This window comes from Patella vulgata, chromosome 1 (genome assembly GCF_932274485.2).
Source record: "Patella vulgata chromosome 1, xgPatVulg1.2, whole genome shotgun sequence".
In the NCBI taxonomy this organism is placed as follows: Eukaryota; Metazoa; Mollusca; class Gastropoda; family Patellidae; genus Patella; species Patella vulgata.
In genome coordinates, this window is record NC_065879.2 from 72,800,163 (window position 1) to 72,826,206 (window position 26,044).

At 33.3% G+C, this 26,044-nt stretch overlaps 2 protein-coding genes across 5 annotated transcripts in view; one reads left to right on the top strand and one right to left on the bottom strand.

The window, feature by feature from the left end:
* LOC126823370 (solute carrier organic anion transporter family member 4A1) overlaps positions 1 to 26,044 on the bottom strand; it is a 112,510-nt gene that overhangs the window by 44,251 nt on the left and 42,215 nt on the right. For all 3 annotated transcript variants that reach the window (XM_050552192.2, XM_050552201.2, XM_050552184.2), the window contains exons 2-3: positions 22,001 to 22,086; positions 12,829 to 13,208 (exon numbers count right to left, since the gene is read on the bottom strand). In XM_050552192.2, the coding sequence (XP_050408149.1) occupies positions 12,829 to 13,056 (228 nt within the window). In that variant the 5' untranslated portion in view covers positions 13,057 to 13,208; positions 22,001 to 22,086. The remainder of the gene's footprint in view (positions 1 to 12,828; positions 13,209 to 22,000; positions 22,087 to 26,044) is intronic.
* LOC126823440 (glutathione S-transferase omega-1) overlaps positions 6,712 to 26,044 on the top strand; it is a 107,075-nt gene continuing 87,742 nt past the window's right edge. For both annotated transcript variants that reach the window (XM_050552300.2, XM_050552320.2), the window contains exon 1: positions 6,712 to 6,861. The gene's annotated coding sequence lies outside the window, so the exon portion shown is untranslated. The remainder of the gene's footprint in view (positions 6,862 to 26,044) is intronic.

A 26,044-nucleotide genomic window follows, 5' to 3' on the forward strand; every position in this document is an offset into this window, starting at 1 on the left:
AAACTGAAGGCATAAATAATTACTATACAAATTCTCCAAGGTCTAATATTTACATGAGCAACCAATCTTTCATACCTCAACAAAAAGACTACTTTACTTTTAATAAGCCTATATATATATATGAAGCCTTCATATGTTAAAGGAGAAATCCCAGACATATCTAATGATTAACATTTTGGTCTTAGTCGACCTTCTACAGATACAGCCTCTGTTTTTCATGGGTGAGGAGATCCTTCACTTATTAGTTCAAGATTACTTATTAATCCGCCCAACAGTTGCTACAGAGATTACTTCACCATCTAGTTTTTAGCAGTTTTTCTCCATCCAATGGCTTCATCCCAGATATATTTCTGTGAATAAAACTGATTAATTCGGCATGGAAGGATCTGAAAACCTTTTAGTGGAACTCCTAGCAACTGGTTCCTGTTGTCATGTAAAGATGTAGATAAGCCTCTTGACTAGCAATCAACTTGCTCCTGGATTAAACCTGTCTTTAGAAAATAACTTCCTGCTATACTTTAATTGTTTGTTGCTTTCTAGATCTGCACACTTAAAGAGGCATTATTCATGAGCTAAATCTGCCTATTCCAGGTCTTTCTTTAGACCTTAAATGTTATATAAATCATTAAATAGACATTTATTAACATGACAAGCCCATAATCAACTCTGGTTGCCACCAGATGTCTCCGATTTTAAGTAGATTAGAACAGTTCGGCCAATTAATGATTTAATTTAAAATGGAGAAGTGAGACTAAGTCTCGAATATACCAGTACCATGGTTACAATAATAAACAATCAATGCACACATCTTGTCAAAACTACAAACATTGATAACTTTGCTCAAAAATAAAGTCATTTCAATGAAATTTTCAAAATATTCATTTTGCATTATCTATTTTCGAACTATTACAACAAGAATGGGCAGTTCGTTATCTAAATCTTACATTAAGTATCTTGAAAAAGCTTTTAGTTCAGTGAATCAGTTGGATTTCTTCTTTAATATAAAATCAAATAGATTTTCTCATTATATATAACCAAAACCGATATTTCATACAAATAGTTAACTTGACAAGCTCACAATGGGCAAAGGTATGACGTTAAACCGATTTCATTTCACAATGGCCAAGGCATAAATGAGTTTGACATGTATATCTTTAAAAATGAGTTCTGTAAACAAAAAGTTGACAAAATTCATTATCTTCACAATATAATGGCATCATTTATCTAATTCTAAACACATTATATGTAAACCGGTTTTTCAATAGATCTAATAAAATTTATGACGTAATCAAAAGATCACATTCATTGCAATACTTGACAGTCACAAGTCCAAAAGGCATGGCAAGTTCGGAAAACAAGTTTTTTTGCATTCCTTTTCTGATTTCTAACTGGCACAATAAAATTAACCCATTAATTTACAAATAGATGTTTATATTTAATATATTTTTAACTAATGAATTTTATTCGTTCACACAGTGAAGATTAATAGAAATTTGATTGACAATAATGGCTGAACACTTTACTAAAAATCATTTCAACAAGTACACTTTACTGGAAGTCAAGCGTAACAGTCATGGTCAACTTTACATAAGGCACTTATATATAATTCATTTTGAGTTCTAGATATTGGCTTTTAGTTATGTCAGATAATGTAACTTGTGAACTTATCATAACAATTGTAATTTTATTTGAATTTAACTATGGCGTCTCAGAAATTTTCAGTCCATGTGTTCCAAGGTATAACAACCAAATATCTGGATCTACCGATAAAATTTATCGTGATTCTTCGGCATGGTCGCCCCTTGTAAGTGGTGCAGAACACATGGCCTCACAACAAAGTATAGTCGTTCAGATGGACGAAAAAAACAAGGTCCCATGTATACATTGCGGTGCACATAAAAAAAACCTTGGCAGTGGGAATTTGAGCGCGCTATAAAAGTAAGTTGTAGCGCTGCTGTCCATGCAAAATGTCCCTTATAGCACACTGTAAGGTGCATGCCCGTCTTCATTACCCAATCGGAGCAGAACAGTAGGATTTTAACATTGTTAACTCCATTTCCTTGCCCATGCGGATCATGACTTGGTATAACATGATAAAGATCTATACATATAGATCATTTTAAAGAGGATTACATATTATCAAGTGAATTTATCAAAGTAAACAACATTATTTACCTTGTAATATAAGAAATGACCTAATTTTGCCATTTTAATTGTCACATGTATATCCTAATACTTTATATATTCACATACAGGTAGCTCTATGGAGTGATTTATTAGTGACACAGGCTTATGCAAACTTTTGCCTGGGAGCTCGGTGACTTTGAGTATGGCACCAGCTCACTAACCCAGTGATCTCGGATCTGATCCTGGTGTTCAAACAACAAAGTTCCTTAGGCTTTTCCAGGCTGCTTTGTCCTTGTCAGTAGTGTAGGGCAGATGTACTACAACGTGGCTATCTAAGCAAAACTTTCCTCATGGGATGCTAAACCCATTAGAATTAATTCATTCAAACTGCTTCCTAATAATATGGTTCGAAACTTATGTATTTGAACAAAAGCGGGAAATAATCTTATAATGTAAGAGCAAAAACTTGTCCAGTGCAAGGAAGAATATGTTAATCTCAACTGCAGCTCATCTGAAAGGATAATGTTGTAGAAGTCTGAAAATCGATAGAGATCATCCTCTCAAGGTTGGCAATCACCACTCCAAATTTGAAAAAATCTATCAAAAAACTATAACCTCTATTGTGTTAACGCGAAATTGCGATGTCAGAATGACCTGGGCAGTAACTCTAAAATGGAAAATTGGAGAATGCTGATGATGCCCATGCTTCATATATATCAACTTTGAAATAAATCCTTCAGAAACTCCAGCCTTTATTGTGTCAATGTGTGGGCATATAATTATAAAAAGGACTTAAGTTTTGATCTGTAGCATTACATAGATCCAATATGTCACAGCTCATACTGTAAAATATTTATACATTCATGTAATTAATGGAATAATTGATAATAATTTTCCAATAATCATCATCGTTCTACACTATTATATATTATAACAAATACATTGGTTAAACATCAACACAAACGTTTATTGATTTATTTCTATATACAGAGGTATTTACAGTACAAATTATGAATTTTAATCGGATTAAAAGGTTTAAAGATCCGTTCCTGCCAGCATAATTTGGTCATTTGCTGGACCATCTAAAGATATTTTTCTACAAAAGTATGATATTTCTAATGACCATGAAAAATCAAATTACAGACTCAAATTGTCTAGAAAGCCCACAAAAAATTAAACAAGTTCATTATTAAAGAGTGTCTTTGTTGATTGTCAAAAATGCTTTCTTTGAAGTATATCGAAAGATATAAATATTTTAGTAACAAACACACTTATATATCTTTGGTTATATAAAGTAAGTGCAGGGGGACTGAACCACACACAAACAATTACACAAGACAAACCTACGGTAAAGACAAAATAAGCATCCACTACTGTAATAATACAGGCTTCACTATGAAATGAAATGAAATGGGGTTTAACATCCTACTGTTCTGCTCCTAACCTGGGCTAATGAAGACAGTGTCACTACGGCCTACTCTTATATCGAATTCCAACTGCCAGGGGATCTTTTACGTGCACGCCAATGTGTACACGGGACCTCGGTTTTTCGTGCCATCCGAACGACTAGACAGCTGTCCTTGTCAGGCCCTCTGTCCTGCATCACTGACAAGGGGAAACCATGCCGGAAAATCGGGATGAACTTTCTCGGCCAATGCAGGGATCGAACACCCGACCTCCAGGCTAGCGAGCCAGCGTCTTACCCACTTAGCCACGGGATCCCCCGGCTTCACTATGATTTGCTAGAAAGACAAAACAGAAATAATGCGACCGATCATTATGGTGGTTGTCTCTTGAAAGGCAATGGTTGGCCAGATGACGTCATGCATTAGAACTTTAAGCAATTTTAACAATAAGGGCCATAGAATCTCGGAAAACCCTAAAAAAAACTCTACTCTAACACATTTAGGATCATAACTATCAAAGAAATTAAAATACGACCAAGAATTTCGTACATTACAAAATGGAATAAAGACGCACCTGCTTGCCTCTGACATGTGGTACCCAGTTTAATTTAATCAAACCAGGTATAAATTCAGTTATTGCCGAGTGATTCTAAAAAAATCATTTGAGCTAAAACCATAAGCGAAATAGCATAGCATTGGAACAAGTTAAATCTGTGACAACATCTATTGTTGCATGTTGGATTCTCACAAACTGAAATCTCTTATTGGAAAGTGCTAAGAATACGTTTTATGGTTTCTTAGCCATGTCTAAATCAATATATTACAATACAAATGACTCTTTATTAATATATAGACTATATTTACCATATCATCTCATATAACCGATTACAGTGGCATAATCTCATAAACATGAAATTCTTATTGTGTTCTATACATTAAATTAAAGAGACTTTCAGCAGTTAGCTGGTGGCCATGAAAATGTAAAACGTTTAAATTTATTACTTAATCCGAACAGGTATTTGAAAATAAAGGTAAACAAAGATGTGATAGTTCTTGTTCCACAAATCAACACTCACAAAGTACTAAAAACGAAATATCTACAAATACCAACATTCACCAAGTCATTTGACCAATTTTGATCACACAATCAGCCATAACTGACTCATTAGCAGAGGGTGAAAAATTATAAGAGATAAAATTGGCTATTATATAATGTTTAAACTTAGTTTAAACTGTTTACTAATTGTATTATCTAAAATGCAAAATAAGTTTCACTGAGATAAGAATGAACTATATTCTTAGGCTTCTGCATGCCTAATTTGCAATTCTCACCTTTCAACTTTGTTTCTATTTGAAGAACAGACTTAATCCAAATCATTGTTATAATTACCATAAAGCAATTCCTGGGTAAGGCCTTCTTTTAAAGATATATTTCTGACTGCCGTTGAATTATATTTGTTATTAAAAATGTCTTTCGATTTAAGGGGATCACATGGCTAAGTGGGTAAGACGCTGGCTCGCTAACCTGGAGGTCGGGTGTTCGATCCCTGCATTGGCCGAGAAAGTTCATCCAGATTTTCCGGCATGGTTCTCCCTTGTCAGTGATGCAGGACGGAGGGCCTGACAAGGACAGCTGTCTAGTCGTTCGGATTGGACGAAAAACCGAGGTCCCGTGTACACATTGGCGTGCATGTAAAAGATCCCTTGGCAGTTGGAATTCGATATAAGAGTAGGCCGTAGTGCCGCTGCCCGGGCAAAATTTCCCTCATAGCACACTGTATGGCGTATGCCCGTCTTCATTAGCCCAGTTTAGGAGCAAAACAGTAGGACATTAAACCCCATTTCATTTCATTTATTTCGATTTATTTCAAGGGAAGATATTTTTTCTATTTACAAATTTTAACATGCCATTATGTATTATACATGCAATTTGCCCAGGTCAAGCATAAATCACTGTGTATATGTCCACTACCACAAGTTATAGCCTATACTTTTAACATAAAATGCATCTGTGACAGGGCTTTCACTTTCAAATTTTTCCAACCGATCAGTGGTTTGATGTATTTGTTTACCTCAGGCAAGATATTTTATAACAGAAAACTATATCACCTTGGTCAGCAAAAGAAAGACACATGCTAGTTGCCTGACTTGCCTACCACCTTTGATTACAAAAACAATTTAGTGTTAATCTCAACTGTCAACTGTACTAACCGTATCTAAATGAATTGACCACCCTAAGCGCTATATTGAATCACACTGTACATGTATTACATGTTTAAAAACCTTTTCAGATCATGGAACCAATGACCAATCTAAATTTGGGCGTAAATGAAATGTACAGTCACCTGGGAAATATTTTTAAAAAGAAGCTACCCTCTGGTTCAGCTACATTGATCCTGAAATATGTAGCAGAAGACATAAACAAACCAGTCAGCCAAATCAGTACATCGTTTTAAGACAAAGTTTTCAGCGATGAAAGTTTACAGATGCAAATGTATTCTCTGTTGCCTAAACGATTATACGCTTGCTTATTGGTATTACGATGCCAAATTGGTCATGATAAATGAAATTAACATTAGTCAAAGAAAGTGTAGTACAATCAAATTCAAAGAGTTCATGGATTTTATCACTGAAATATTTCAAAGTGACTGATGTCCTAAGTAGATTATTATCGACAGGTATTCTGGTGAGCAAAACATACACTGCCTCATAGACAACACCTGCTCATTCTATAGGAAAATATGTGAAAACTATGAAACAGTAACTTTAACTTGACAGAATATAAATATCTTCAGTGGTGGTAGACACAGACATGCCATATCAATAACAATGTCCTGGTGAACTGGTTTACCTCAAACGAACATAATTATACACTCTTTATGAAGCCCTACTCAGCCTTACACTACAATCTTACATTTCGCACAAATTAATCATCCTTTTAGGAAGTATTATTAACATGGGTTTAGATGGATATAACCATGAACAATATTTACAAAACAGTCAGAAAAACATATTGACAAGTCACCACAAACTAGTCCTACCTGTAACACTTTTATCCAAACATGTACAATCCAAACACTAATGGTTAACATCTCCAATTACTAAACCTTTGACAACAGTTAAATAACTCACCTATATTCAACATGAAGAAACTTTAACATAAAATACTCTAACCACTGAGAATAAGTGTCGATTGACGAGACATATATATAACCTACCTGTCGATGACAGTTAGACATACATACTGACAGTGAATATATACAACACAGCTTCTTAATGGATTATTTCATTGGTCACGCTACAATAGATCTGTGACACAGCTCCTAAGGTGAGTAAAGTGAGTTATAGTGGTTATGGTTGAATGACATATATACTTATAAGTAGTGTTGAATGGTCTATGATCTGTCACACCTTAAGGTCAAAATATTTTGACAATTTGTTACACTCAATTTGGTCAACAATGATGAGAGCCCTCACCACTGATTTATCCTATGTTAGTACTGATTTTTATTTTGCAATTTTTTTAATCCTGAATTTTGTACAGGAAACTTATTATATATTGCCCATCATCTAATTTTTTGCTCTACATTGCAATACATGAATTATCTTGACAAAACAGTGTATGATTATAAGACAGGCTCCTATGATTTGATATGTCATGCTGTCTATTCAAATCATTTATTCAATTGTGGCATCTATATAACAGTATTAAATATTAAATAGTGGGATCCATGGTGACTCAGTGAAAAGGTGCTGGGGGGCTAACTCGGAGGTACCAGGTTTCATCCAAGTGGTCGGCAAGACAGTTCATCGAGATTTTTCATTACGGTTTCCCTGTGTCAGTGGTATAGGACAGAGGACCTGGCAAGAGACAGTGTTGATATATGTCTAGATGTTCGGATGGGACAAAACATGTGGACATAAAAGAACCCCTGCAGTAGGTTGAAACACTGCTATCTGGGTGAAATGTATGGCTTATGTCGGTCTTCATGTCGGTCTGGTTGGCGCAGAATAGTTTGGTGTTAAATCCCATTAAATTTTATTTCATTCCCAATCATTGTCTCCAATCATTTGTCCTCAAATCAAACATACATTTTGCAAGAGCTAAATCTGCCTATTGCAGGTTTTTCTTTAGGCCTTAAATGTTAAATGTGAAATTTTCAGCATATTCCCTTTAAATCTATTTTTTAACTATTATAGTGAGAACTGTCAGCTCTTTATCTTATCTTCTATAACGCGGCTTTAATGATTGTAGCTGGGCATGGTTGTATCATGAAATATTAATTATGCCCTATACCACAACAGGATATGCCTTCTATAATCCATGTTACATGAATAATGTATAGTTCAGGATATAAATAATATACACTTTGAAAAACTAATTACCCATATTGTTTATTCTGCGACCTTAATGGGGTTTATTATTTACTGCTAATTGTTAACAGTTTATTGATTTCTTTGATATTCCCTAATAAAATTTAACAATTCTACTTTGTACAAAAAATCCATTTACATTAAGCCCTATTAAGTGTGCAGTACCTTGTATGAATCTACCCAATAAAATTTATGATGAAATTGTTCATATTTTCACTTTTTGTGTGAGATGTGATTTCTGCACAGTTATGTATAAATCTCTTCATGGAAAAGTTCACTAAGGTCAAGATCACTTCCAAATGAGGCCTGGTTCAATTTCCATTTAGACTAACATATAACAAAATGTAAAAGGTGCTGCTATTGATTCTCTCCCCATGGACAGATTTATTTACTTGGGCACCCTGCTTTATATTCAAAATATCTGTATCCGTAATTGTTCTTTATATTATATTTAATTAAATGGATTATCAAGGCCTATAATAAGCTGTGGGAAGAATATGTGCTAAACATGTGAAATGTGGTCTGACGGGGAATGTTTACTCTTTCTAAAACACTTGATCACATCTCATTTGAGAAAATCTCCAAGCTAAATAAAAATGTACATTTTCTACTGGAAATTCTGACTTTCAATACCTTTATAATCTTAATAATAGTTGCGTATTATTCTTATTAACAATTGAAGATATTACATTTATTTACCAGGTATATAAAATTAATCAATTTTTATGTATCCCATAAAAGTATTTGGTACATTTATTAGGGTTTCACACTGCGTAGCTTGTGTGAAACACTATTGTTTTTGTTAAAATTATTCTTATTATTATTTTTTTTTTTCCAATTTGATTGTATCTCAGAAACTACTTGTCGGATTGATTCGATGTTTTCGGTTTTAATGGAAAAGTGGGTGTGACTTAGAGATTAAAGCTATTTCGAACGTTCTGCGACAATGTGAAATGTCCGAAATCGTCGAATTTGTCGATTTTTGAAATATTGCCGTAATATTAACAATAATTGTCGGATTTTAACACTTGAGACATTTTGACATAGCCCGAGACACGGCAAATAGCTACGGTTGTTTAGATTTTTGATTTTCGATTAATCTTCGAAGATATTAGGCGCCAAATTTTGAAAATTTAAATTTTGACAAAAAACTTTTTTATTCATGAATATTTTAATGTGGTATTTTACCCAGGGTTAAAGAGTCATCTGATTTGACCAAAAATGGCACCATTTTTTGTCATCGTAAATTTCCTTGACCCCCATTGGCTAATTCAGTTTTTCAGTCCTGGATTAATTATTTATTGCTCGATTTGTATAAAACAAAGTTCATATGCTCCGTAATCCAAAATGTCATTTTTTTTGTTACCGGTAAAGTTACCTTTCGGCAACGGAAGTGACGTAAATTTAGCAAAAAATTTTGACAGTTCGGTACCACTTTTTGAAAGCAAATATTATTTTTTCCAAATCTGGTATGACTGAAAGTGTGTGCCCTGTAAAGGCGCAGAAAACATCGGGCTCAGTTTTTTTAATTTCGATTTCGTTTTCGGGTCATTTTGATTTAAAGGTGAAAAAAGGTGAAAAAATGAGCTATTTACAACCCATTCAGGCTTTTCATATTTTAAAATATTTCTTCGCAACTTTCATAAACTTGTAGCATTAATCCATACGAAGAGAATCTATCTCAAAATTAGTTTGTAATATGAGCAGCTGCCGAGAAATGGTCAATTTTGCATGAGTCACTCTTTACGCTATTGTGTCTGTAAAAGAGTCAATTATTATTGGATTTTCATAAAAGTGACACCATTTGATGCATAATGTCAATTGTGACTAGTTCAACTCAATTTAACATTTTCCATGTCACCGGAAATGACGAAATTTGGGTAAAAACTGTATTTATAGCCTTAGAAACAAATAATTTATTGAAATGAGTCGTATTTGTTGTTTGTTTAATATTTTGATATTTGATTCTAATCAACTAATAGAATGAACCCATACGATCATATAGGTATCACAAAATGGTTTCTAACTTGTTCAGTTGTAGAGAAATAGGTAATTTTCAACAGGTCACTTTTCAAGTTTTTTTGTCCATAAAAGTGTCAATTATTATTCGATTTTCATGAAATTTTCACTATGTGATACCTAATGCCATTTACGATTTCATACAAGTAATTTAAGATTTTCATTATCACCGGAAGTAACGTCATTTTGGAAAAAACTGTATTTTTAGCTTTCAAAACAGATATTTTATTCAAATGAGTCTGAGTTGTTATGTTTTTAAAATTATGATATTTGATTCCAATCAACAAATAGAATAAACCCATACGATCATACAGATTCCAGAAAATGGTTTCTAACTTGTATGGTTGCAGAGGAATTGACGGTTTTCTACTAGTCACTTTTTAAGGTTTTTGGTCTATAAAAGTGGCAATTATTATTCGATTTACATAAAATTTTCACCATGTGATGCCTTATGCCATTTCTGATTTCATAAAACTAATTGAATATTGTCATTATTACCGGAAGTACTGTACACTTACATGTAACAAATATATAAAATTAATTGATATTGCTGGATTTGGTTGATTCGGCGTCCATTTTATTTGATGTGTGCAATGATGAGGTGGAAACCTGTTTAATGGTTTCATTGGTACCGGAAGTGACATATGTTTAGGGTAACGTGGCACCGGTGAAACCCGTCATTACTGCATCGCAATTCTAGTTATATATATCTATATATAAGCTCAATTATTATATCAATATAATACAATATTACCCACTATGTGAAGCATTCAAATATATAAAGATAGATTGCCAGGTAATGTAACATATGCCCACAGCAGCTAAGTTGTTCAAGCAGTCAAGAAATAAAAAACTGATCTAGAGTAACAACCCATGAAGTAAGTATCAGAAATAATTAAAATTTGATTGGCTTCTACATCTTCCTTGTGCTAACAGTTATTATACCTGTTATTGCACAGGTAATCAGATGATGACTTTCATGTCAATCGGATGATAACTTTAGCTGCTAGAGCCTCATTGATCATGGACAGAAGCAACAACAATATTATGACCACATTTTGAGAGAGAGAGAGAGAGAGAGAGAAATTGGGTTTAACATCCACTCGACGCAAACTAGGTCATTTCGGGACTAACATATGGTTTAATTTTATTTTAACCGGGGAATTGAAACCACGCCAGTTGACTCATGATACAGTGCGCACATGCTAACCATTCAGCCATCCAATCCCCCGACCACATTTTGATGTGGGTGTATAAAAAATGGTACCTGGCATGGGCATGGCCAGGTTCTAAAGTTAGAGCTAGCACATAAATATGCAAGTGCTTGGTTGGTATTTAGACTCTTATTGCAATTGTAAAAGAGTTTATAAAAAATGGTGTCAGTTTTGAAAAATATGCTCAGGGAGAACGGTCACTGGTGCCTGGTATTTTAATGCAAACAATTTGTTTACAATGGCCATTAATAGCGACAAAAATTATTCATAATGGTTAATTTGAAAGATGCACTTAGATCTACATTAACATGATTCCTCCTGAAAAGAAAGAGCTCAATTTTGACTAGTTGTACTGACTGCCACATTAACCAAAAGGTTAACCATAATACTTGATGACACCCATTCTTTTAGTGTCCAATAGTTCATAATATCTGGTTAGTCGCTGGCTGAATCATAGATAGGCAAAGCCAAAAACATTGAGATCAATATCCAGTTTCAAACTTGAAGTGGGACTTTAGAACAGTTTATTCATTTGCTATTTTGATTATTCAAGCTATTGCACAATGATTTATATATAGTTTTCATTGACACAAAATTATTTTAGTTTATTCATTTGCTATTTTGATTATTCAAGCTATTGGCTATTGCACAATGATTTATATATAGTTTTCACTGACACAAAATTATTTTATAACAATGTTGTATTTTAATATGATAATGTATTGTTTGGCCCTTGTTCGTCCGTTCACACCTACTCACTCTCCAGAATTATGTTTCATCCAATTCTCAGGAATAGTCAGTGTTTGGCTAAAGATGAAGTTTTTCGATATTAACAGTTACCTTGATAGTTTTTTCAGAGTTATTGCTCTGTGTTTTTGTAATCTAGGAAATGTCAAGGAAACAGAACACTAAGTTTGGTGATAATTGGCTGTTTCTGTTTATATCAACATGCCTTAAAAGGCATATGGCTCTATTCTTTGGAACATTAAATTAGACAAAAATGGATGTAAAAGCTCATGTTAATGTAATATGAATGTATATAAAGTGGTTTATATTTAATTTTCAAAAAATAATTTGTAATTTCTAATCAATTATGTTGGGTGAAATATGTGAACTGTCCAAATTGAACAACAGTTGTTTATGCCTGCTTTGTCTATTCTACATGTTATTATATTATTTTATCGTTTGTGAATCAGCCATTACTAATTACTTCCGCACGGTCTTGTAGGATATGTTTTTCTTTGTTCATTACAATGATTATAAAATGTTCATTATGTGTTAAATATTAGATTTTAGGATCACATATTTTCACGGTAAGATAACAACATCAATATTGACTGAAATGGACCATTAATGAATTCTAATTGGTGTTAAATATGTGTTAAATATTGGATATTAGGATCACATATTTTCACAATAAAACAACAACATCAATAACATCAATATTGACTCAAATGGACCATTATTAAATTCTAATTGGTGTTTTTGATTTCGACTATTATGGAAAATATTGAGTTACATGTTTACCTCCTTTAATTGTAGAGCTGGATGTGTTCTGGTGTAATTATTTGTTCTGTGTTATATCTACTCTGTCTTCGATGAAATGCATGAGGATTTTGTGTATTTGTACTATTTAACTGCTCTTTGGTAATGTTTAATGCAACTTTAAGTAATTTAAAAAAACCTACCTGTATCCCACCTGCACAGCACAAAAAGAATAGCACCCATGCTGGTTTGCGGAATGTCTGACACAGCAATGGCTGAAGGAAGAACCATCCACATGTCTCTTCTTGAGATCCAAGATCTTTTTTAATTTTATAACGACGTTCTTCTGTGGAAGAACTTTTGTTGGTTGGTTGGATGATTGCTTGAGTCATGGCCGTATATTCGGCAGGACGAGACTTTAGAATCGTCATGCTGATTTATTTTGGTTAGTTATGGAAGAGATCACAAAGTGTTTGGCAAATTTTAAGCAGTACTAATTTGAGGTAGTTTTAACATTAAATACTGGTGATTGTGGTAACATCTTCATAGCATAAATCCAGTGTTCTGTTGGCATCAGTTTACTCTGAAATGTACAATATTTAAATATACAAGTGTAAAGAAGGCCCCATAAAATCCCTAAATATTGTTGCATCCTAAAGGCCAAGAACCAAATTCTTTCAAAAGAATGGTTTAGGGTCATACTCCATTTCTTAACTTATAAAACTGCAAATCAGAAGTGGTATCACATGTTCCAGAAAGTAAGAGATTGGTTTGGGACCAATACTTCATTCATTTACTTATAAAACTGCAAATGAGAAGTGGTATCATGTGATAACCTTTAAAAGGTCATTTACCTTGGCAATCCTTGTAAATTACGGCAAAATAATTTTCATAATTTGTCTATAGATTGTTAGCAACATTTGCGATCCAAAGGTCGAATTTTGATATTAAATGGTGAATTTCAAGGTACTCAGCTAGCTTAAACAAAATACACTGTTCTAACTTGCTCAGGTGATAATTAGGTGAGAGAGGAATTGGTTATTTAATGAAGAGATGTTTGGTTTGGGGTGTGGATGGGGGTAATTTGACTGACAAACATGATGGGCGTTCATTCGTAATAAATACACAGGATGGTTGTAATCTGTTACTACGGAAACAAAAAGATAAACTTGACAGGAATGAGAATGACCGCACCTTAATAAAAGCTAATTGTTAAGTCAACTTTAAGATACCCTTTTGTTTTTTCTACACTTAAAGACAATATATGTATCATGCAGCCATTGAAACAAGCTGTGTTTTTAGAATAAAACTGAAATAAAATGGATGGGGTTACTATTGAAGGTCAACAAATCTTGTGTCAAACATATGTTATGCTTAACGAAATGAGAAAACTTACAGCAATTGCCTTAGAGTTGCAAATATGAGGTTTGCTGTTCGCCCGTGTTCAAATAACTGAAGGATACCTAAATTGTTCCATTTTAGATCTTAAGATCTTAAGGTATTACATTGAGTCAAGTGGTGTGGTTTCAATCCCATTCTTGTACGTGACAAGGAGTAGGGTTACCTGCCCAACCTTGTGGGTTTTCTACGGGACCTCTGGTTTCCCTTCCATTGCTATTCCCAAAATCACCTAGTTTGTTTGAGTGAATGTTAAACCCCACTTCTATCTCTTTTTCTCACTGTTTTGGTATGGATTAGCTTTCTTTATCTTTGTCACATGTGCATAGTTTGCAGGGCCAATTTCAAAGATTTCAATCCCTAAACTAGATTATTACACTAAAACTCATGTTATAGGTGTGGAATGTAGGTTTTATTCCAAGACATACCAGAACTAGGATTCCAACTCAGTGTTATGGTTTAGCTTGGTACCCAATATTTGACTAGGTTCCTTGCACATATAGAAAGACACATGACTTCCATAATTAATGCCCTGGTAAAAATGTCTACTTCTAACAATTAAATGTATATGAAAAATACCTGAATATGAATAATGATAACCCTAATATCCATCAGGAGTCAAAATGTAATGTCACAGATAATTCTTCTGCCCATACCATTATGACTTTCTACTTTTTACATAAGTAAATCCCTGTTTCAAATTACCTCATGCAATATTTTGTTACCTATGTGAACTTTCCAAAAGAAGTGGTATCTAGTGTTCCAGAAAAAGCAAACAAACTCAACTCCTTTCATGATTATTTAAAGTTAGCATGCAAAAATAAACAAAACAATATCCCTCTTTCTGTCCCTGTACTAATAATTGGGACCAACCATCAAACATATGTTTTACCACACAAATGTTTAAAGTGCCAAGAAAGCACCATTCATATATTCTGTTTCACTACATGTGCAATTTCTAATGCACAGGTATTTTTTGCATGTTAATGAGATATAACATCTGCCTAAAGTATGATATATCAGGCCTAAGGTATGATATATCAGACCAAACGGATATTAAATCAGCGACACACAGCAGACACAGTTGCAAAGATTTATGAATGAATAAACAACATATGCCAACAATCAGACACTTTTTCACCAAACGTCATACATATTATATTCAAGGAAATAAAAAATTTAACACTTGGGTATATAAACAATCCTCATTCCATTTCAAGTGTGGGCGTATTAAGATACAAAAACACACTAAATGCAAAAGAGATATATCAGATACTGATTTCGTAATAGTTAGCTTTGGTGTTCACATACCTTGATTCAAACCTTTTTTAACTGTGCTTAATATTTTGTTGATTCATCATCTGATATAAAGATTAGTCAAAGACCTTACACATCATACCAGTGAACGTTATTTTAGGATGCACTAGGCCATTAATTATAATCTTGATTGTTAAAATTCTTTAAAATTTACCTGAAATATTATAATACCTTTCTGTTCACCTTAAGCAAATGGACATTTCTTACCACAATCTGATACAATGAAATTGCAGCATTTAAAACAGAAATGTCCAGATCCTTGCTTTCCTAAGGTACATAAATGAACAATTGGAAAGCTTTTAAAAGGTGCATAGCATATACCAGTGCAATTGGCTTCCTAAGGTTAATGAAAATATCACAGACACACTTAACTTTCTGTTGATTCAACCAATGCAATTTTTCTCCTCCCAACTCCCATCAAGGCGTTAACCAGTCTACGACATTATTAAGCCATATTTTGCACAACAATTTTAATAAAACATTACAAGTTTTTTCAATACAAGCACAAAGTCAAAATAATCTTAAGTTGTTCAATTCTCACGCCACAAAGAGCACGTATAACAAACAGTTCCATGGACTTCAACAGCCACAAGGACATTTCAAATAAATGTTTATTCCAGAATCCACTCTAACCCAAAGATTGTTGAAAATATTCACACTGAAAATGAACAGACAAAAACAATTAGAGGTGCCTGGTTTTGAATATTCTTTCAATGTTTATTTCAATGTTCCAAGTTTAAGAGTTTCCAATCCAAAATAGCACAAACTGCACATAAAATAACATATCTTGCACAAAAATACTATAAATATTTAATTTTTGAATTTGGTCAAATTGGAAATGTCAACACCATGAATAATTCCATCCAACGACCATATGTACAAGAATGAACTGTGTCTGGTTACCTTTATACTATGTAAATAGAATTACCTTAATTACCTAAATTAAAGTAGCTAAGTCTCTAACTCAATATCATCCAAAATCTTCAACATTGAAAACACAAATTATTTGTCAATTTAAATCAACATTGATGCTGTGATTTTACCGGAAAAAGATGGGCTTCTGATATCCAATATTTAAGACAAAATAAACATTTTACCCTTGGTACACGAATCGTGTATCAAAATCCGTTTCAGCCCCAGTTCTAGCAAGAGACTCGAGGAACGAGGCTAGACATATTGCACCAAACCAAACGGTGTATGTAGACTGGAATAACCAGGCGCTAGAAATTTGCATTCCATTAAGACTGCTGGCTTATTTCATGGAACATTACCGATTTGAAATTAAGAGTAAAAACGGAAACCACTGAATGTATATCAGTTTATATACATTCATATTACAGTATTATGAGTTCCGACCCACTTGTGTCAATTTCTAGGTCCCAAATGTTAGCGATTTAGCTTCTTTAAAGTAAATTCTGAAGTTGTAAATTGTAATCTAAATTAAAGTAAATTGGAAGTTGTTAATTGTCATAGCTATTTCAATTAATCACACTGATGAAAACCTTATCGGAGAAACTACAATTATTAATACAAAAGGAAATAAACTCTCAACATTCAATTTTTTTCCACAGAATTTAACTCTTAAGATTCAAATATTTCAAATTTCCTGGTGCCAAGATTTTGAAGTCGGATTTACTACAGTTGGAATTTCTGCATTAACTCAATGTCCAGATGGACTTTTGTTATTCTGTAGTGGGAGCTTTTACGTTCATCAGTATGAGGGAAAGCGAGAAATGGGTTATTTTGGGACTAAAAAGATATATAATTATTTTTATAATTTGCTGTGCATAGGGGTCAATGAGAGTGGGAGGAAACTGCAGGATACTCCTTGTAACATGCAAGTGAAAGGTTGCAACATTGGAATCGATTACAGACCTTAAGATCTAAAATGTGTTAGAACCCTTGTTCACCTACCCCCCCCCCCCTTCTCCTAATTTGAACATTTTGCTTTCTCCAAGATTTTCTTCTAAATGGAGTTTGATAACCATATGATCGCTGAAATCTGTACTGTCTATTTAGTTAAAAAAATGAAAAAAAAATGCATTCTAGCACCCAATTTATCAAAGTAAACTTTCAGAAAATTTCAAAGCATTAAATTTAATGGCCAAAATCAAGATAATTTCAATTTGAAACAGAAACTTTTAGAGTAATTTCTGAATTAACTTTTAAATTGCTGAAGTAATCAATTTCCGGATGTAGTTTCATTCTGTAATCAAATTACACGGCAGGAAAATACTGATAAAACTTCTGTGGCATACCGTCAACTTTTTTCAACATCAAATCAGAAAAAAAGTTTAACAGGATACATTTTTAAATACCAACAAAAAACCTATCCAATTATCAGCGTCTGCCATATTGTGTAAACTAATCTTATTAAAGGTGCATGTATGTTACCAATTATAATGGAGTTTGATTTACCTCTGATATTCTTAGTTTCCTGATTATCTTTAACCCTTTCAACACCCCAGTCTCCTCCATCAGGAGCTCTAACTTTATTTTAATATTTTCAGTATCAAAATTCAACAATGACCAATCATCTGTTCGGACATTACTGATCCATTAATGGCACATCAATATATTATTAACAATCTGAAAAGCTTATCTATCAGTAATACACCTAGGGCAAGGTGTTCACTTTTAAATGTTAATATCTGGACATTTCTAAATACCCACAATGTATTTGTCCCCCTTCCCCCAATCTCCATTTCTTGTCATGAGTGTCAGCTTTAAAGCCCCTTACCCAAAATCCAATGTGAAAATTAAGTTTATCTCAATCTAAAATCAAATCTAACCTTAAATTGATCACAATTTCTCAATTCATGAGTCCAATCATATTGTAACATATGTTAACATGACCTCGACAAATGCTTCAAATTTTGTAATAAATTTCTTGCTAATTTTCTGAATATTTTCTTGTTAGGCTTTAGTTGTTTGTGAATGGAAAAACAAACACAAAATTGAGGTTGATCTCCTTTAAGGATTTTTTTTCCACAGAATGTCTAACAGTAATTAGATGAAAGTAAAAATGATATGGTATATGGAGTCTCTCTAATTACCACTGAAGCATGTTTGTGGTTATCTGACGTAAAACTGAACACTCTTCAATGAATAAACTGATAGCATTTAAATTGATAAGAAAAATCACAAAATATTACATACTCGAAATGTGTAAGAGAAATACAGATACAGGCATTTCAATTGGGTAGCTCAGTGAATATGATGATGCAGTCTTCTTGATAATAAGAGATACTAAATGGTCATTGCCTAGTTTGGTGACCTTTTTATCTTCAGAACTTGATCCTGAAGGGACACTTTAATGAAATGAAAGGGGTTTGATATCCTACATTTCTACACTAATCAGATAAATTGAAGACGGTCAAGTGCATGGATTTGTCATAACTTTTGGGGGGGACGAACGAACCCTGGAACCCGGAACATTTCATTTCCAACGAAATAAATAATTACGAACAGTTTACTGTACCAGTGTTATTTCAATGAAGGCTGTAACTAGGGGTAATATGATGACAATATGGAAAAACTGACTACCTACATCAAAGCTGCATAAATATTAATTGTTCATGATGTTAAGTGAATCGTCCAAAGACGTTCGTTCTACGGTCAGGACTGTTCTCTTTGAATATCTTGGTGACATGAAGAGGTCATTATGCACCTCACACGCCATCAAGTGGTCCGGTTGGTTTTGCATCATGGAGTTTTGATATGCTGAAGGATCGCTCGGCTGAGCAGGAACTAGCAGGGTTCAGCAGTGTGAGATGAGAAGAGCTTCGACAGAAGGGAACATCTGCCTCAATTCAGGTGACTTAATGAGGAACTGTTCGTGCACAAGTGAAATAGATTTGGCCGAAAACTGGCGCTTGAAGAATGGCAATTCTTGTTCCAAGTCCCGATTCAGTTCTAGATACGTAGAAACAAGCTCACCATCATGTGGATATAAACCTGAAAATCTGTCCTGGCGATCAAAATCATGGGGGGGGGGGGACAGAGACCAATTTGCCCCCCCCCCTAAATCCACGCCCATGAAGACGGTCATAGGCCATGCAGAGTTTTATGAGAAATTTTTTATCTGGACAGCACTGTTATTACCTACTCTTTTATCAAATTCCAAATGTCAATGTTTCTTTTAACTATGCTGAAAAATTGTAGGGAACTTTTGCAGCCAACTTGAGTATAAAACCCAGGACCTCTTGGTTTGTGAGCCAGTGCCTCATTCACTGGCCACCATGATTTCTTCAATTACATAAAGATATCCATTGGAAATGAAATTATGATGCATTTGGAATTTTATAATTGAATACAAAATGAAACATTTTAAAATTATGGTATTACTGGTCTGGCATTAGTAATTTTAATGAAAAGGATGATTTTCCTAGGGGAACTCCAACTTGCAAGAAAAGTTTATCATAAACTTAGTAAATAAAAGTATTAAGGTTATGTCTCAAAGGATATGTCATATATTCTAGAAGCAAAAGCATATTCTTTACCTAAAGTTGCCTACCAAGTAGTAAGTCCACAATAAATTAAACAAGTTAATTATTACAGAGCGTTAACCACTAAGCCAGACATTTCTATCTTCGTAGGGTATATATTCAACATGTTATCAAGTAAAGCTGACACTTCTTTCATCGTCTAGTAAGTGTAATATATATAATCTCAACTATGCTTAAATTTGCAGATAATCAAGAAAGAAATTTCGAAAATTCATGGATTCAGAAAGAATTTTTTTTTTTAAGCAGATTAGAAATGTTTTCATATCCATGGTTATAGATTTAGGATCACAATTGTAGAGGAAAATTATATCCTTCATGTAAGCAACAACTACATAATTTTATACTTCCATCTACAGGTTTTAAAATAATTCAATTTCTGACTTGATATTCTTCTTTCAAATTGTCTTAAAATTATATTACAGGTACACCACATACTTGTGTATATCATAATGTGATTATCAGTGTGATCAGTCTAGCTTTAAGCTCATGTGACAGTCTCTGTCACAAAGACAACATCAATTAACTCCCCTTATAGTGTATAACCTGATTTTACACTTCTTCAGATTATTTATATGTATACCCTAAATTGGTTTAAAAGTTTCAGCCAAAAATTATGCTTTTACTTAAAGACTCACAGATGGAGAATTTGGAATTTTTAATTTAAGATGAAAACTTTCAACAAAGAATCCTTCAAGACATTATCAAATTTCCAAGAATTGAAATACTACTAAAACAATAATGTATTTTTGTACAAAGTTATGCCAAAAGTTGAAATACGATTTGCTTGCACAGGTCTTGTTTAAGTTAACTTCTTGGTTTAAGTTCAAAATTTCTGTGAAAAAATGCAAGAAGACTATAAAAAGTGTAATTTTCTAACAAAGATACTCTGTCACAAGAGCTAAACAATTTCATGATGATAATGCATTCTTGTACAAAGTTACTCTGGGAGTGGAAACCAGATTCCTTTCTGAAGTCATATTTTGACAAAACTTTTTGGTTTAAAAATTCAAAATTTCAGTGAAAACAAACAACAAGACTATCAAAACGGTAATTTTCTAACAAAGTTACTCAGTTAAAAAAGGTTAAACCATTTTAAGGTATCAAATTCAGCAGAATTTAGCTAATTTTCAAAGATGAACATGATTATCCTGGGTCTGTCCTCATTAGATACAATTTGGTATAGATTGCTATGTCTGGAAGAGTTTACTGACAAAACAAAATGGCAGAAGTAAGATTTGTAGATCAACTTACATTTTCTTCTTATCATTCCATTTTATTGGGGGTTTCTTGTAGATTGCAGATTACCTTTTTAAAAATTCTCTTATTAGCACTTATCATTTTGTCTTTTTACAACTAAAGATGGTCAATTAAGAACACAGTATTGTTTGTAGAATTTCAGAAGGCAGAGACATAGGGCTTAAAATTTGTAAAAATACTTATAAAAATATACATTTTGTAATGCCTCTGAAACATTAGTCTATATTCTAGTTAGTTCAGGTATTGGGTTCGTCTGGTAAAGAAAAGGTGGGTGGAGGGGAAGGCGGACAAGGACAGAGTGTGATGGTGGCGGGGAGGCAAAATGACCCCCTCCCCCATTAAGTACACAACTGAACAGACAATCACAGTATATTAACAAATATTATGTTCTAATTGTGACATCGAGTCAAAGTCAAAAAGTAGAAGTTACAACAAAATGTGAGGCGACAGCACGCTATACAAGCCAAAATAAACTATAAAATAGGAAAATAAGAAATAATACACTGCGATAATAGCGCCCCTCGTTTTTTCCTAATTTCTTATTTACGACAAGACGGTACACACGCCAAACTGCAAGTCAAAAATTAGGAAAAAACGAGGGGCGCTATTATCGCAGTGTATTATTTCTTCATTTCCTATTTTCGAGTTTATTTTGGCTTGTATAGCGTGCTGTTGCCTTACATTTTGTCGTAACTTCTACTTTTCTACTTTTCGACTTTCGTGTTTTGAAGGAGCGAAAAGTAGAAATTTTGAACGGTAGTTATAAACTTCCATAGTATACCAATATCTCACTGGCTAAATGCCATTACAATTATCATGCATTAGCTGTCTTCACTTTCTTTCAAAATATTATTACACTGCTTTTTTTCTGAAAAAGAAGTGGTTTTATACTCACATTAAATAACTTTTAATTACATGCGTCTACCAGTAACATTCATGGTCCACCATCCACAACAACCCTTCCCTCCGTCTCTCTCCAATCTGTAACAGAAACAAGCCATTAATTGTTGATGGTCATGATTAAAATGGCATGGTAAAACAAATTAGATGACAAAATAAGATGAATGAATGAAGGTGCATACTGATATCTGAACTGATGAATAATGGTTGCCTCTGTTTCCTGGATGCATTACTCTTTGTCATTATACATGACATATCATGATATATGATATTGTTCATGATTAACAGTGGAACAAATTAATACACTTCAAGGACAGTGGCTATTTAAATTTTTATAAAATACAATTATTTTTAAATCTCTGGACTAGTCCCTCTAAATCTCTTTCATTATTGAATATTTTGTTCAATAATACTTGTTTGAAATGAGACAAGTCTTGCATTACCTAAAACTGACATTTTTCAAAATTTGCTAGGGTCTTCACGATTTTTTTCCTAAGTTCAGCCGTACTGGAACTTGCACTTCTTTTAGCTCTGCCGCCCCCCCTTGTCTGGGCCCCCCACAAGGTTAATCCAGCCCTGTCCCATTAGAAGGATTAGAAATCCTATATACCAAATATTACCCTATTATTTATAAGTATTCGTAATCTGCCTAAATATTACCCTATAAGAAGTATCAGTAATCTACTTAATTACCCTATTATCTATAAGTATTTGTAATCTGCCTAAATATTAAATATTACCCTATAATTATATATTATTAGTAATCTACCTAAATACCAAATTTTACCCTTTTACGAAAGAACTATTAGAAATCCATGTACATACCAAATCTTATCCTATTAGATGAAGTATTAGTAATCCTCCTACATACTGAGGGGGGTTGGATGGCCGAATGGTTAGCATGTGCACGCTGTATGTTGTGTTGTGTTCAATATGGACAAACAGAATAATTCAATAATTTTTTTAAAAGACTTTAGTTTCATGTGTGACATTGATTAAATGATCTTGAGGTACTATGTTTATTTAATTGGATTTCAAATGCTAAATCAAACAAAAGTATCTTTTTCTGGATTACAAGCAACACTAAGTATGTACCTTGCAATCTCGGGTCAGATGATTGACATTTTTCAGAAAACAATTTATCAGGCAATGGCTATTTGGATGACAAGATTCCTCTTTCAAATGAATTCCTGAGAATTAATTTGGTATCTTGCTACAGGGTATTAAGGATTATGACAAATCTTTTCTTGGTGACAAAAGATAGATATATTTTAGTCTATTTTTTATTTCTATAATGTCTCATGAATAGAATAATAGGCTATGTTTTCACTAATCTGATCAAAGGTATTGGAATTAGCATTCATGTAATAGTAAGCAGACAAAATGGATTGATCAATTTGCTGGCGCTGAAATGTGTCATGTGATCCAAATGAGCTCTAAAGATTTTTCACATCTTTTTAATATTATATATCTTGAGCAGAGTTATTTCATATTTTACTTGCAGCCAAACACGGCTCTATTCATTTATCAATACTGAGACCATTTCAAAACGCACATATTTATTGCAGCAGGTACACATGTTTTTTCTTTCCAGATAAATAATATGGTATTCCATAATATACACAACCAGTGAAAGATATTCCTGCCATTCGCTAAAACACTAGCAATGACATTTAACCCTAATTCAAAAAATCACCATAATTTAAAAAACACTAACTGAATTAACATTTACGTCTGCTAAAAACACAGTTTTCCCACAGTTTTCATGTCTGATCTTTGAATTTTATTTATTTTTAAATCCACAATAATTTCAATGAAATTCAACATGTACAGCATTTGTATATATGTACTGTATTATAATAAATGTTAACATTTGCTCTTCAGAAGAAATCTCAAGAAAAGTTTGAGTTTAGATTACTTTTTTTGTGAGATGCTCTTCAAATCATATCTCAGATTTTTTCATTTCTGAAAATAATAAATGTAAAGCAAAAGAAACATAAGCAAGACATTTTCTTAAAGTTCAAATAAGATATATTTGTAAACATGGTCTACATATTAAAGGTCTTTTGATGTAGAAATGAATGAATGCCTTGGAAAAGACTTCTATTGCAGTCCTGTTTTTTCTCAAGGATTAGATAAATATTTATCTGTTATTTATATCTAAGAAGAATTTCCTTCTTAAATGTTGAACTTAAAATACATTTGTTTCCTTTCCTGTACGGCTTTATCAAATATTTTCTAATTTACTCTGATGGGAGACTAAGATGATCTCTTGACAGTTTCTTGTGGCTAACAGCTTTGCATTCTCTTTGATATTTGGATTTAGTGCTCACACTTTACTGCGATTACCAAATGGTTTTCTGTAAACCATTAACCCAGCAGGTTCCTTAAGGGTACTACGAATTGATGGAAGTGACACACAATTGAATCCTGTTGTTGCATATTTTGACAGTTCCGAAAATAGCTAATAGGATGTGATGTGAAAACAGTATCATATACAGTTAAATTGGCACATGTCGTGCTTGTCTCCCTCAACTCTTTTGTTCACTCGCAATGACACCTTTTGAGGGATGGAGAGCATTCATTTCTAGAACTTTCAATCAAGTATTCCTCCTTTTCATTTGTTTTTGATATTCGGGTGAATTTTTTAATAGGTCGGGCTCATGTTTTAGTAATTATGTGTAGGATAAAGCACAAGACTGAGGTTATGCTGGGGAAAGAAAGCCAGGAAGAAAATAACCCGAGAAAAAGAAAAAACCAAAGCCGGTAGGTCGAGGTTTTTCTGTCAAGAGTTTTTTCTGAAGTCTTTTTTCCCCAGCATAACTGAAGTCGAGGACTTTATCTTGCTTATAAACCATCTGTTTACATGAACGCAAGATGAGAATATCCCAGAATTCCCGCAAGAAAAACTTTATATCATGTTTTCTTATGGAAAAAAAACTATCCTGGAAGAATAACCTGTTACAGGTTGAAAGAAAAACTTTGAGAAGAATAACCCCAAATTTCCCTGTATATATCCAAAACCTCCCCCACTTTCAGACTGCAAGTTATTCTGGGCATAGAATATACCCCAAAGATCAAAGAGATTTACTGTTACAGGTTTATAATTGTAGAATAAAGACTTGTTTTAGTATTTTACAAATTAATGAGATATAGTATAACTAACTAACCTGTTACGGTGGCTGATTAAGGACACGCAAAAAAAAAATATCTTGAGCACTCAACTTAGTATCTTGAGTGCTTGAGATACTAAGCCGAGCACTCGAGATAATTAAGTTGAGCGCTAAAGATAATTAAGTCCAGTGCTCGAGATAATTTAGTGGGAAATATTTAGTGGTGGTGGTGGGGGGGGGTGTATCCGATCCGTCACTGCAGCTTTGGATGGACTGTAGAAACAAACAAATGAATATCTCTATTCTGCAAGTTTATCATTAAATAATGCACAAAATTATACATCTTAAAACATCGGTTGAGATGTGTTTGATTGTACTCTCTCGAGTGCTCGACTTAATCATCTCAGTCGCTCAACTTAATTATCTCAAGCGCTCGACAATAGTATCTCAAGAACAACTTAGTATCTTAAGCGCTCGACTTAGTATCTCGAGCGATGGAGATATTATTTTTTTGCATGTCCTAAATCAGCCACCGTAATAATGTAATAATTTAATATTTCCATTATGTAAAAAAAAAATCCTGTCCATATTAAGTGCATAAAGTGGGATATAAAGGTCAGCCACCTCTGTTGCTTCTGAAAGCTTTTAGACTACTTAATTATTTCAAAAGCTTTAACATTTTAAAACATGTATCCACAATAAGTCCTGGCAACTCTAATCGTCCAGAACATAATAGATTTTGTTAAATCAATTTCCAGTGACATGTTCCTGTAGATTTCAGTGAAACATTCTCAGATTTAATCACATAAAAATGAGGGGTAAATTGGGAGAAATCATATTAGCATAACATCAATTTTCCCCTTCAAGTAAATTGATCTTAAAAATAATCCCTATTTAATAACGCATTTAAGACAAGTCACATCCTT